This window comes from Erythrolamprus reginae, chromosome 3 (genome assembly GCF_031021105.1).
Source record: "Erythrolamprus reginae isolate rEryReg1 chromosome 3, rEryReg1.hap1, whole genome shotgun sequence".
Taxonomy (NCBI): domain Eukaryota; kingdom Metazoa; phylum Chordata; class Lepidosauria; order Squamata; family Dipsadidae; genus Erythrolamprus; species Erythrolamprus reginae.
This window is the reverse complement of record NC_091952.1, coordinates 50,727,053-50,742,313: the sequence shown is the minus strand read 5'-3', so window position 1 is coordinate 50,742,313 and position 15,261 is coordinate 50,727,053. Positions and strand designations below refer to the sequence as shown.

General features: G+C 37.7%; 2 protein-coding genes across 4 annotated transcripts in view; both read left to right on the top strand.

Moving 5' to 3' along the window:
- The window catches only part of FKBP5 (FKBP prolyl isomerase 5), a 1,202,894-nt gene that overhangs the window by 124,263 nt on the left and 1,063,370 nt on the right, over nucleotides 1-15,261 (top strand). The window lies entirely within an intron of this gene.
- PI16 (peptidase inhibitor 16) overlaps nucleotides 1-15,261 on the top strand; it is a 44,307-nt gene that overhangs the window by 23,522 nt on the left and 5,524 nt on the right. For all 3 annotated transcript variants that reach the window (XM_070748870.1, XM_070748871.1, XM_070748872.1), the window contains exons 2-4: nucleotides 5,694-5,912; nucleotides 9,411-9,520; nucleotides 13,988-14,076. In XM_070748870.1, coding sequence (XP_070604971.1) covers nucleotides 5,694-5,912; nucleotides 9,411-9,520; nucleotides 13,988-14,076 — 418 coding nt within the window. The remainder of the gene's footprint in view (nucleotides 1-5,693; nucleotides 5,913-9,410; nucleotides 9,521-13,987; nucleotides 14,077-15,261) is intronic.

Genomic DNA, 15,261 nt, shown 5'->3' with positions numbered 1-15,261 from the left:
TAATTAGGCATATTGCAGTAGGGAGTGTTTGCCTGTTTACTATCCTTTCCTCTTCATGGGAAAAAGAAGATTCATACCAGCTACTGGCTGGAGAATCTTCCTCCACATTATGTCAAATGAGGTGGCAGCCTGTGAGTTTTTGGATGGGAGCTCTTTCTGATGGGTGGGCAAGACTATTGCACCAGGAGAACATTTTTAGATGTACCACAGCCCTCTTGCATAAAACCCTGGCTTGGCCTAATGGCCAAGTTAGTTCAGCACAAGAGATAGTCTCACTCCTTTTCCTTTCCTTTTCCTTTGGGGGTGGGGAAGGGAGGATATGTGGTACTTTACTCCACATGAAGAAATGCCATGGAGACTTAAAATATTCTATAGCCATTGTCCAAAATATTAATAATAATAATTAATAATAATAATAATAATAATAATAATAATAATAATAATTTATATTTGTCTGCTGCCTCTCTCCGACTCCGGGCGGCTCACAACAAATATAAACAGTGTAGTACAAATCCAATAATTAAAAACTAAAGCTGAAAACCCACTATCATTTAAAAACAGTCAATACTAACCAATCATACCACACATAAATCTTACTAGTCAACAAGGGAATACATCAATTACGCCATTATCCAATACTATCTTATTCAGCAGGTTTTCAGTAAACCCACATGATAGATTTGGCACTGTGTACTTTTGTATTAGGGGACATGGTAGCTCAGTGGCTAAGACGCTGAGCTTGTCAATCAGCAGTTCGGCATTTCAGCAGTTCAAATCCCTAGCACCGCATAATAGAGTGAGCTCCCGTTACTTGTCCCAGCTTCTGCCAACATAGGAGTTCAAAAGCATGTAAAAAATGAAAATAAAAACACTTTGGTGGGAAGATAAGAGTGCTGGAAATGCAAGAGGGAGATAGGGACATATTACCATCTATGGTGGACCTGCCCAGTTATGAAGGATTTTTGGAAAAAAGTTTTAAAATGTTTGGAGCAAGTCATTTCACAAACAATTAAATTAAAACCAGAATTATTTCTATTAGGCATTGCTAGACAAAAATTTGCTAAAAAAGATATATACAGTGGTACCTCGACATACGAGTTTAATTCGTTCCAGACCCGAGCTCGTAAGTCGATCAACTCGCATCTCGAACGAATGCCTTTAGACTTTGTTTTTCGCGCTGAGATAACTGGAAGCAAGGAGATTCTTGCACCACCTAGTGGAAGCTCGGCTTGTATCCTGAATTTGAGCTCAGGTGTCGAACAGAAATTTCGCTCGCGTTGCGGCTTGTAACTTGGAATACTCGCATGTGGAGCAGCTCGTATCTAGAGGTACTATTGTATCTGATTCTCCACATCACAACAGCCGCCAGATTGCTATATGTGCAAACTTGGAAAAAACAAGCAGCTCCTTCAATTTTATCCTTAGTAATTAAAACGATGGAATGCGCAGAAATGACCAAAATGACTCTTGAACTGCAGGAAAAAGACAAATCCGATTTTTATAGCGCTTGAGAAAATTGGTACAAATGGTTGGATCAGAAAAAATATCTACAAAGCCTAAAAGACGCAAAACCCTAGCACAGAAGATATGAGAAATAAACAGACCATGCCACTAACTAATAGAAATATTTCCAATACAACTTACACAGAAACTAACAAATACCATATTAATAACCAGTAGATTACACAACAACACACATCATCTCTGCATATATTTATATGTATATATTACTCTAAATCCCACCTCTGTCATCAGGCATGGGGGAATTGAGATATTCCTTCCCCCCCACCAGGCCTATACAATTTATGCATGGTATATTTGTGTGTATGTTTGGCTTTAATAAGAGTTTTTAGTAATTTTAAATATTAGATTTGTTTTATGTTGTTTTATTATTGTTGTTAGCCGCCCCGAGTCTACGGAGAGGGGCGGCATACAAATGGGGATGTTTTTCTATCTCGATGGCTTGAAAGAAAAACATCCCCAAAATATGAACAAGCGGGATGATACCTCCCGGCTACCAGACATCTGGAAACCAGCCCTCAAACGTATCCCAGCCATAGAAACCGAAACCAGACTCAGAACACACATTGCAAAACAATCAAGTAGCCTGCAAGCTCCAACTACTCAGGATATCACGCCTAATCCACAACCATTAACTAATCACCATACCTCAGTTACATCAACGACCCCAGGTGTTACCCCACTGACTCACCAGGAAGTTTCTACACAGCAGGCAATTGCTGAGCCATCAAACCACACCCAGCCACCAGTATTTATAGAAGGAAGGCAGCTTAGGTCTCGCAGTGTTCGCCTGAGAACAAGGACAGAAACACCAGCCTGAAGATGATGAGTGAGACCTCATCGAAACGTCGCCAGAAATTTCCAAATCCTACACGGGAAGAAACCCGAATATACCAAGACCGTCATACCTGTACCCATGAAAATCTACGAAAACAAACAAATATATATATATATATATATATATATATATATATATATATATATATATATTTGTTTTCGTAAATTTTCACGGGTATATGTATGTAGATTGTTCTGAGTTCGGGTTTTGCCCTGTGTAATGTTTTGCATGTCTATGCGACGTTTCGGTAAAATCACATTTACCATCATCAGGTTGGAGTTCCAATCTCTGTGTTTTTGCAAATGAATATTAGCAACTGACATTCCTTCTTAGCATGTAGTGTGGGGGTGGAGATTTGCTTTGAATGTAGCAAATAGATTGGGTGACTATGCTTCCGTGATCTGATTGGTTGGTGTAATCATGGTTATAGAAGGAATGGTATGAAGATTATGAAGTGTTTTGTTTAAGTCTGATTTCCAAATATAAAATTCTAAAATCATAATAATTAAAGGATTGACATATTGATTATAATGAAGTTTTTATTTTGTTTAAGGCTGGTTTCCAAATCTCTGGCAGGCGCGAGGTATCATCCCGTTTATTTAAACAAAAAGATCTTTTTTCAATTTCAATAGCTTCTAGAGAGATTCTTTTATATAAATTCTCTGTTTTGTGGAGTAATTTAGTTTTTTCAAAGTCAATTTCGTGCCCTGTTCTTTTAATGTGCTGGACAAGGGAGGAGGTCTTCTCCTGTTTCTTGACTGCATTCATATGTTCTGCCATGCGCTGGCTCACACAAACTAACCGAAGAGTGAGCCAGCGCATGGCAGAACATATGAATGCAGTCAAGAAACAGGAGAAGACCTCCTCCCTTGTCCAGCACATTAAAAGAACAGGGCACGAAATTGACTTTGAAAAAACTAAATTACTCCACAAAACAGAGAATTTATATAAAAGAATCTCTCTAGAAGCTATTGAAATTGAAAAAAGATCTTTTTGTTTAAATAAACGGGATGATACCTCGCGCCTGCCAGAGATTTGGAAACCAGCCTTAAACAAAATAAAAACTTCATTATAATCAATATGTCAATCCTTTAATTATTATGATTTTAGAATTTTATATTTGGAAATCAGACTTAAACAAAACACTTCATAATCTTCATACCATTCCTTCTATAACCATGATTACACCAACCAATCAGATCACGGAAGCATAGTCACCCAATCTATTTGCTACATTCAAAGCAAATCTCCACCCCCACACTACATGCTAAGAAGGAATGTCAGTTGCTAATATTCATTTGCAAAAACACAGAGATTGGAACTCCAGCCTGATGATGGTAAATGTGATTTTACCGAAACGTCGCATAGACATGCAAAACATTACACAGGGCAAAACCCGAACTCAGAACAATCTACATATATATATATATATATATATATATATATATATATATATATATATATATATATATATATATATATATATATATGTTTTCATAGATTTTCACGGGTATATGTATGTAGATTGTTCTGAGTTCGGGTTTTGCCCTGTGTAATATTTTGCATGTTTATGCGACGTTTCGGTGAAATCATATTTACAGCAACATGAAGCTTAAAACTTCAGCCTGATGATGGTGAATGTGATTTCACCGAAACGTCGCATAGACATGCAAAATATTACACAGGGCAAAACCCGAACTCAGAACAATCTACATACATACATACATACATACATACATACATACATACATACATACATACATATATATATATACTATATATATATATATATATATATATATATATATATATATATATATATATATATATATATATATATATGTAGATTGTTCTGAGTTCGGGTTTTGTCCTGTGTAATATTTTGCATGTTTATGCGACGTTTCGGTGAAATCACATCCACCATCATCAGGCTGAAGTTTCCAAGCTTCGTGCTGTTGTAAAACTTTACAACAGCACGAAGCTTGGAAACTTCAGCCTGATGATGGTGGATGTGATTTCACCGAAACGTCGCATAAACATGCAAAATATTACACAGGGCAAAACCCGAACTCAGAACAATCTACATACATATACTCATGAAAATTTACGAAAACAAATATATATATATGTTTTCGTAGATTTTCACGGGTACAGGTATGACGGTCTTGGTATATTCGGGTTTCTTCCCGTGTAGGATTTGGAAATTTCTGGCGACGTTTCGACGAGGTCTCACTCGTCATCTTCAGGCTGGTGTTTCTGTCCTTGTTCTCAGGCGAACACTGCGAGACCTAAGCTGCCTTCCTTCTATAAATACTGGTGGCTGGGTGTGGTTTGATGGCTCAGCAATTGCCTGCTGTGTAGAAACTTCCTGGTGAGTCAGTGGGGCAACAATTGGGGTCGTTGATGTAGCTGAGGTATGCTGATTAGTTAATGGTTGCAGATTAGGCGTGATATCCTGAGTAGTTGGGACTTGCAGGCTACTTGATTGTTTTATAATGTGTGTTCTGAGTCTGGTTTCTATGGCTGGGATATGTTTGAGGGCTGGTTTCCAGATGTCTGGTAAGCGGGAGGTATCATCCCGCTTGTTCATATTTTGAGGATGTTTTTCTATCTCGATGGCTTCCATGATTATTCTTTTGCTGTAGTGTTCTGTTTTGTAGATTAATTTGGTACTGTCAAAATCAATTTCATGTCCTGTAGTTTTGAAGTGTTGGAAAAGGGAGGAGGTTTTTTGTTTTTTCTTTAATGCAATGTATATATATGTTTTCGTAGATTTTCACGGGTATAGGTATGAAAGTGATATGATGTAGAAACAAAAATCAGGTAAGGAAGATAAAAATCTACAGTATTATAGCTCTCATTGCAAATATTTCTATATGGCATTTATGTCTGAAAACTCTTCTTTATATCCTCTCAGCTTCCTTATAAGGATCAATTAATTTCATAATCTTTAATTATGATGACATACTTACCTTTGGCTGGAATTTATAAACGTTGCTAGTGGAATTCAGGAGCCAACATTCGTTTTTCTTTAATAGCCAGAAAATTATTAAGATAATAACCTTGAGATGCTTCATCTTTCCAACAGTCTCTGAGTAATGTGGAATGTGGAGTATATCAACTAATTTGGATGGATGGTATTCTGTACACAAGGTGCAAAGGATTATTTCCATCTTACATTGGTAACAGCCATCAGAATTCTTGACCCCTGATGGCATTAAGCTTGCCTATTGCAAGGAAGGCTGGGAAGCCATTTTTCTGGGTATTTATTGCTGTACTTTGCCCCTCTGTGAGATTTTGATGTTGATGATGTTTTGGATTATTGTGTTTTCAGAGCTGGGATTCAGAACTGGAAGCCTTTGCCAAAAACTACTCAACAAAATGTGTTTGGGAACATAATAGAAAACGTGGAGAGCGAGGCGAGAATCTTTTTGCCATGACTGGAAAACTGGATCTGGAGACAGCGGTGAAAGATTGGTTTATTGAGTACGAGTATTTTAATTACAGCACATTGGCATGTCAAGAGGGAGAAATGTGTGGTCATTACACCCAGGTATCTAATTATATCTTGATAGAAGCTTACAGTCAATGGCTAGGAAATGATGCATTATTGTGCTCCGGGTTGAAATGATCTTGGTTCACTCTTGCCTGTCAGTCATTGGAGTCGGTCATAAAGGGAGCATGAGGCTCTGCCCACCCACCTGGGCACTGCCATTTGGATTATTTTACTCTCTACGCATGCACAGAATGCTTTGTGCATGCACAGAGGATAAAAGAACCCAAATGGTGGACGGAGCCTTGCACTTTGCCTTTGCAAGCAGTTCTCCAACGACAAAAAGGCATGAGCGAACTGGGAGCATTTCGCCCCTGATTGTGCTACCTACTGAAATGAAGATTCCCAGAGTGATTGGGAGCTTATAAGTGATGGAAAGATAAAAGTTATTCTACAGAGTGCAGAATTGACAGTGATTGCAAGTGTGGGGATTTTCCATTTTAATTCCCAGCTAAGACTGTAATAGAGAGGGTGTTTTCCTTAGTCTCGTAAGAGGCATCTGAAACCACTTGTCAGTTACCAAGGGGTTTTTTTTCCATTTCAAAAGTGCCTGAGTGCACACAGTGCTGGTTAGATTAGCATATAATATAACTTTTAACAAAACAAAAAGCTCACATCTTCTAATGAAACCAATGGGACACACATTCATGAATAAGGGTCCTGTTGATTTTCAGTGGTAGCAAAATTGATGACATGAATTAGGATTGATTGCAAATATGGTTTTTATGATACTGTTGTTTTTTAATTGCATTGTTGATTTTATTATTACATTTTTACTGCTTTTTATTGCTGTTGTATTTATGATTGCTGTTAGCCATTCTGAGTTCGTTTTGGAGTGAGTGGCATAATAAGCAAGCAAGCAAGCAAGCAAGCAAGCAAGCAAACAAACAAACAAACAAACAAACAAATAAATTAAACCTTAGTCTGTATGCAATCCTAGGCCAAATGGGGTTTCAGCCCAATGATGGAGAGTTTGCTAATAGGATGCTGATATGATGATAATCTCTCATTGTTTATCAAATTTTATGTGGTTAAACCTTCTGCAGGTTTTGAAATTTCAACCAGAGGTTGAACTCTCAATCAAATCTCATGGAATTCAAGGAACATATGTGTGGGGATAATTGTGTCACTTGCACAACCTTTTCTTATCTAACAATGGCTGACCCTATACCATTGTCCCTGGACTGTCGAAAGAGATAAAGGAAAAGTTAATAAGACTCAGATGCAAGGCTAGTATAGTGAAAAGTCTAGGTACAATATATATTAGGTACCAGATGGAAGGTCAAAAAACTCAAACCGGTTTGGCATGAAATTATCAGCCTGCAAGCCTGCAGATTTGAATCCCTAGTCCTGGTGATTGTTTTATTTTTGTTTAATTCGACTTCTTAAATAGATAGATAGGTAGATAGGTAGATAGGAAGATAGGTAGATAGGTAGATAGGTAGATAGGTAGATAGGTAGATAGGTAGATAGGTAGATAGGTAGATAGGTAGATAGGTAGATAGGTAGATAGGTAGATAGGTAGATAGGTAGATAGGTAGATAGGTAGATAGGTAGATAGGTAGATAGGTAGATAGGTAGATAGGTAGATAGGTAGATGATAATAATAATAATAATAATAATAATAATAATAATAATAATAATTTATTAGACTTGTATGCTGCCCCTCTCCGAAGACTCGGGGTGGCTCACAACAACATAAACAGTGTACAAATTCAATTATTTTTAAAAATAGAGTTTAAAATCCTTATAATAAAATAATCACACAATCCAATCAAACCATACACCAACCTTGACAATTGGGGTATGTGTTAAATAGACAGATAGATAGCTAGGTTTTATATTGATCTTATAGTTGTCGGGAATCAATGCTAATATTTCAATAGGATGTAAGGCTTGAACAAGACTCATGCCATTCCTCTCTATACTTTATCTTCACAATGTTGTATAAAGTAGGCAGGCTGAGAGAGGTTACTCCAAACCCGCCATCATACTTCAAGTCTAGCTGAGTAATTGAACCAGAACTCCCCTAAACTTTGACTTTGAGATTGTTGCTTAATGGAAGAGATTCAGTTGCTTCCACATCTTCTTTCCTAAACTATTTATACAGAACCCTGCATAATGTCAATTTGTATTTTTTTTAAAGGAAAATAATAATGAATGAGGACTTGAAAATTTCTGACCCTGATTCTCTAGGACTCTTAATATATGTACCTGGCCTAATTTGAATCAGCAATGAGTATTCCTACCCTTGTAATAAAACAAATTGGATTTAATTTCAAGGCACGTACACATCTTGTGATGAAAATAATGAACTGAGGATAGAGAGAGGGATTGTTGCATGCCAATCCACTCATGGAGAAATATTTGATTAAATAACATCTCTAACAAGGACAGGTCTATGCTTCTAAAGAAGGTGAAACTGATAGTAATATATTGCTTCACAGTGTGGGGGAAAATGCACTGCAAATTGTAGGAATGAGCCTTTTGAAAACTTAAGTAAAAATATTGGCCAGCATGTATGAAAATCCATTCATGCACAATTTGAAAACTTGCCTGAAAGATTCTGAAGAAAACATGCGGATAAATTTTATGCCTTTCCTAAGAGGTCTTTAAGGGGTGTGCCTAAGCATACAAGCGTGCCTACCATCCCTGTCCTAATATTCCCTTTTATTTGTATACATTTTATGTGTTCATAATTATGTTTTTAAAATATCTGTTATCTAATACATGCCTGATGAAATAAATAAAATAAAATAAAATAAAAATGTCCCAAAGGTGCTTTTTCAACAGGCAACTGCACTTTCTGTTTTTTCTTTGAAGATGCTTCGCATCTCATCCAAGAGATTTAGCTCATAGATTCCATTCAGAATCTCTATAGAAATGTGTATACAGTGGTACCTCTACCTAACAATGACTCTACTTACAAACTTTTCTAGATAAGAACCGGATGTTCAAGATTTTTTTGCCTCTTCTCAAGAACCATTTTCACTTACAAACCTGAGCCTCCGAAACTGTAACCAGAAAAAGCAGGGAGAATCCTTCATGGGGCCTCTCTAGGAAACTCCTGGGAGGAGACAGGGCCGGAAAAGGTGGGGAGAAGCCTCTGTGGGGCCTCTCTAGAAATTTCCTGGGAGGAGACACAGCCGGAAAAGGCAGGGAAAAGCCTCAGTGAGGCCTCTCTAGGAATCTCCTGGGAGGAGACAGGGCCAGAAAAGGTGGGGAGAAGCCTCTCTAGGAATCTCCTGGGAGGAAACAGGGCCTCCACCCTCCCTGTGGTTTTCCCAACCGCACACATTATTTGCTTTTACATTGATTCCTATGGGAAAAATTGCTTCTTCTTACAAACTTTTCTACTGGTCACGGAACAAATTAAGTTCGTAAGTAGAGGTACCACTGTAAATCATTTCAGTAGCCAAGTTAAGGTTTGGCAAATGTCACCTATAAGCATCTTTTTGGTCTGATAATGAATAAATGGGGTATTGTTTTCTTCTGTAGGTAGTTTGGGCCACCAGTGAGCGTATTGGCTGTGAGACAACATTCTGTGAAACCCTGGAATTGATAAATGATACTGACATGCATTTGTTGGTCTGCAATTACCAACCCCCGTAAGTTTATTTCTCCCCCTGCTTATTGTGTTATCATTGCTCTGATAGTCTAAAAACTAAAGAAAAGAAACAGTTTGTTTCTTCATTCTTGTGTTCCACTATAGGTACATGCAAAATTTATAGCAGGGAAGAATTGATACTTCTGCTTAAAGAAACAAAAAAGAAATAGCAGAGAAACAAATTTAATTGTTCATATAGTGACTGCTGCAAGGATGGTATATGCACAGAACTGGAAATTGAATAGAGTACCAACAGATAGGGAAGTTATAAGGAAGATTATGGACTGTGCTGAAATGAATAGACTTACAATGAAAATTAGAGAAGATTTGGAGTTCTATAAAATCTGGGGGAAATGCAAAATAATAATAGAGATAAGTTAGTAAAAATCTGGATGACAAAAAGAGAAATAGTGGCAGTTTTGGATAAATGATGTAATACAGACTTAAAGGAGTAAAGAGTTATGGATCTGAATTTTTAGAAATTGTACAAAATGTATTTAATTTTTTTTAATTTTTTATATTTAGGTGTATTATTTTTCTTTTTTCTTTTTCTATTTTAGATTAAGGCTGGTTTTTCTCTTTAAATTAGATATAATTTAGTTGTTAGATTTATAAGTTGCTATACAAGATGGTTTAATGTATATACACTGTTAGATATTAAGGTATGAGTGTATTTATAGATATGATTGATTATGATGATATGTGTGTTTTTACTTATGTATGTTTTAAGGTGCAGAAAAATAAAAAAACTTTATACCGAGGGGAAAAAAAGAAATAACAGTCAAGTTTTGTAGATAAAGAGTAGAAAGCAAGGGAACCATCCTTTCCATAAAGTGCTCATTAGGAAATGTGAGATTTGAATGGAATGATGAATTTGTAGAAAGAATAATCATTGGCTTATAGGCCATCTTTGACTCAACCAAAGACTAAAAAAAACACCTGTTACTGATTATGAAATTTACGAGGGGAAAACATGAATAAGGTTGCATAGAGCAGCAACCAATGTACCCTCTAATTTTTTTTCGGTGTGGGCGGAAAAGTATAGTGTCTGAGCGACAGTCCCTTTGGGACTGGGCGGCATAGAATAATAAATAAATAAATAAATAAATAAATAAATAAATAAATAAGAAAAAAATCCCTTTTATTAAAAGAAATTAATAATTAAAAAAAAACCCAAAATCCATTACTATTAAAACTAAATCAACCAACAAAACCAAAAACATAACTATTAATAAAAACAGGTGAGGGCTGGGTTTTTTTTCTCTGTTATTATTTAAGTGCTTTTACCATATGCTTTAAATCAAGTCACTTCTCTCTCTGTTTCTCTCTCCTGTCATTCTCTGCCTCAATCATTTTCTCATTTTTCTTTTCTCCCCTTTTTTCTATCATTTCTCTCTATCTCTTCCTTCCACTCTTCTCTCTCTCTCTTGCTTTCTCTGTCTCTCTCTCTCACTCTCTTCCTTCCTCTCTCATCTCTCTCTCTCTTTCTTTCTTTCTCTTTCTCTCTCTTTCCCCCTCTTGGTCTCTTTCTTTTTCTCACTTTCTCCCTCTCTTGCTTTCTCTATCTCTCTCACTCTTTCTTGTTTTCTTTCTCACACTCTTTCTCTCTCTTGCTATCTCTTTCTCTCTCTCCTTTCTCTCTCTCTTTCTCACTTTCTCTCTATCTTGCTGTCTGTTGCTCTCACTCACTCTCGTTCTCTCTCCGTTCTTCTCAGCGGAGGCTGGTAATATTCAATGTCGGGTAGGCGCGCGCTGTTGCGCGCGCTCCCTATCTCCATACCAGGCCACTCGGAACATTCAAAATAAGAAAAGCCTTCGCCGGCAGGCGTTCTCTCAGAAGAAGCCGGCGAAGGTGATATTCAATGTCGGGGGCGCGCGCGTGGTTGCGCATGCTCCGTATCTCCATACCAGGCCACTCGGAACATTCAAAATAAGAAAAGCCTTCGCTGGCGAAAGTTTTTCTTATTTTGAATGTTCCGAGTGGCCTGGTATGGAGATAGGGAGCGTGTGCAACCTGCCCTGCCTCTCCTGCAACCCCCTTGCTGAGAGCCCGGGATGAAAGTGCTCTCAGCAAAGGGACTGAGATGGGCAAGGCGTGCGTTCCGGGTGCGGAGGAGCCGCACCCAAAGGTAGGAGGCGGTGGCGGAGCAGAGGGGGTGGATTGGGCGGGGGGCAGTGACGAAAGGCCGAGGGGGCCGGAAGCAACATGGGGAGGCAGGGGCGACTGCGGCTCCCTTCCCTTCTGCTGCCGGCGCCTCCCCGCCCCGCGGGACTGCGTGCCCATGGAAAATGGGGACTGCGCGCCCATGGAAAAGGGCGCGCGACCCGGTATTTTGGAGCATGCGCGCGTGCACGTGCGCAGCCTACAGGGAACGGTGGCAGCAACCAGTCCACTGGAAAAGTGGGGAGAATGTGCCCTACCCTGTAACTAAGATATGTTGCTGTCAGTATATTGGAAGGAAGTAGAGCAAACCATCTGTTTAAGTTGACCTAAACTGGAAAAGAACATTCAAGAAGTCTTGGATGACTAGTGCTGATGGAGGGACCACAGAAAGTATGGATTTACTCTAAAGATGAATTTAATTCCATACTTAAGCCCAGGGTTTAATTGGGGTCTTTTGCATGCAAAGCACATGGTTGGTCCCTATTATGGGCTTCAGGAATCCCCCCCCAAGTGAAGACAATTTCTGAACTGCCCACTGCCCAATAAATAATAGAAAAACTAAATAAGGTTTTAAAAAGATGTTGGATAACCATCTGTCTGAAGTAGTGTAGGGTTTCCTGCCTAAGCAGGGGGTTGGACTAAAAGACCTCCAAGATCCTTCCAACTCTGTTTTTGTTATTATTATTAATAAACCAGAATCAATGGCCTATGAAAAATGTATGGTTGACAGTAACCGCAATAACTAGGTGCATGAAATGTAGACTTCTAAATAAATAGCACAAACATGATTCCATTGACTGCAAAGCAAGAGTTAAAAGACTCCACCAATACATGAGAATATATTGTTTTGATGTGCTGGCTGAAATTCCTCAGCTGTTGCATTGGCAGTTGTTTCAAACAGCTTTGCAGTGGGGTGAGCCATTCCATAATTAAAGGGATCTGCTAACAAAGAAGAAGGTGACACAGAAAAAGTCAGCATTGCTCCCCACGAAATGTAGATGCATTGCAAACATTGTGGGTTCACCACAAAACTCCCTCATTGACTATGTGAGAGTGTGTGACATAGTTGTATAACTGTTGTGTCAGAAGTTTGCGAGATTGGATGGTTTAGTTATTTCTTGGCATGTCTCCCTTGTGCTAGAAATTTGTAAAATATGACCTGCGTATGAAGGGGTGTATGCAGGCTATAGCAACACCTGACACATAAAAAAACTGGGCAGAACTTCAATCATATCGTCCTGGTCACCTATCCCAAGAACACTCCTGAATAATAACAATAATCATCAATAAACAACAATAATGATCAATAATGAATATACCAATGAATTATCTTACTAAATGTTAACCTATTTTGAAAGGGAATAGTTCAAAATGACTGTGTATATTCAATTAAATAGAGTAGGCCTAGTAATATTTCCCTTTCTTTCAAGGCAAGCCAACCACAGAACATATAAATACAATTTATAGAATTAAATATACAGAATTACCACGACTGCTTATCAGATAATTTTACCTTGTACAAAGGAAGCATGATTACATTTCTAATTAAGGTATAACTGACATATGATCACAGTATTCACTAAAATTGTCTGGATATAACTGTATGTTTCTAGTTCTAGAATGTATGAAGAGCCCTAGAGATTTCATTGTACATCAACCTCAGGAGTCAATTATTCTCTGTATCAATCTTAAAATTAAATAATGTTTTTTTAACCAGTGTCAGCTTATATTCTGGAGTAAAGGATTCACTGGATGGTAGTTAATTAACTTTCAGAGAGTAAATACTTACACAAATATATAGTTTACATGAATACAATTATATTCTCTTTTTCACTATTCAAAGCATCCTAAGGAGGTTAGGTGTTAGAAAGTAAAGATGTTGACTGTGACCACACAAAAGACATCATGACCCTTTTGAAATGTGTCATCAATATGGTACATGTAAGAATGGGATGAGATTTTTATTGAACAGATGTGGTTGCCATCTTGACTTTATTTTAACTTCTCTCCCTCACATACATCTCTATCCAATGCTCCAAATAAAAACACAAATACTTAGAAATTTATTACAAACATGTAAATGCCCAGAATACACAAACATGTGGGCAAATGACCTTTTAATGTAAATTATTCTAGAATGATGTTGCATCTTTTTCTTAGCCCTTTCTCCTTATGGAATTCCTGATATTAAACAATCGCTAATGGGTACCAAAGATGACCACCTTCTATATTATAGTGATTGCTACCTTCTGTAGGAGAGGAACAAGCTGCTTCTGCATCTCATGTTCACTTTTTAATTCCTAGGGGAAATTATAGGGGAGTTAAGCCATATATTGAGGGGCCTCCATGTTCCATGTGCCCGGATGGCTACTTCTGCAGGAACAAACTCTGTGGTAAGTCAATGGAACCTGAGAAGCTAAATATTCCCATGTGACTGCAGGTTGAAAAAAAGGCATCTCATTTATGTCCTAGAAGATTAATTCTTTCCTCCATGATTATCTGTTGAGTTTAAATTTAATTAATTCTGCTGCTGGTAGCTACTCTGCAAAAACACCACTTCAAAAACTGATGACCAGTATATGTGTTTGAATTCTACTGTCCTAAGAGGGAAGCTGATTTACTTCTTTATAATTCAGTAACTGCGATTACTGTGATAAAGTGCATGTATAAAATAGATCAAACATTTCAGACTAAGCTTTCTGTCTCATGTGACCACAAATCAAACATATTTCTATGGAGACAGTGACATATTCAATTGAAATCCATCACGAACAAAGTAATGAGGGGATTACTTCATCTTCTCTCATAGCTATGATATTCTGAATAATGAGGGGATTAAAATATGGACATTTATTGCTGATAAATTACTCAAGAGTTCCAACTGAGGTTTATGCTGGAAAAGAACGATTTAAATGACTATTTTCCTCTCATGATGAAGTCCTTTATAGCTCACAATTCTCTCCAGTTCTGTATAACATCTACACGAAGAAGCTTAGCGAGGTCATCCAAAGGCATTGGGTGAGGCCCAGTAACTGATGATACCTAGTTATTTATCTCAATTCCTATCTGAACAAGTGATGCTATTAAGGTTTTGTCACAGTGCCTGAGGCTGATGGAGGAGACTTAGGCTCAATCCTGGCAACACAGAGTATTGCTTATATACTGCTCAAAAAAATAAAGGGAACACTTAAACAACACAATATAACTCCAAGGTAAATCAAACTTCTGTGAAATCAAACTGTCCACTTAGGAAGCAACATTGACTGACAATCAATTTCACATGCTGTCAGCACATTCAGCTTGGTACGGAACAAAGTATTCAAGGAGAATATTTCATTCATTCAGATCTAGGATGTGTTATTTGAGTGTTCCCTTTATTTTTTTGAGCAGTGTATTTGAATGGAATGATGAATTTGTAGAAAGAATAATCCAGAAAGCTCCAATTATCACAATCCTTCCCTGCCAACCATTCATTCAGTGATTGTTCAAAGTTATGATGGTGCTGAACAAGTAGTACCTATGACTGGTTCTCAAAGTTCCAGCTGGTGCACCTTGGTTTTAGTCACATGATCACAGTT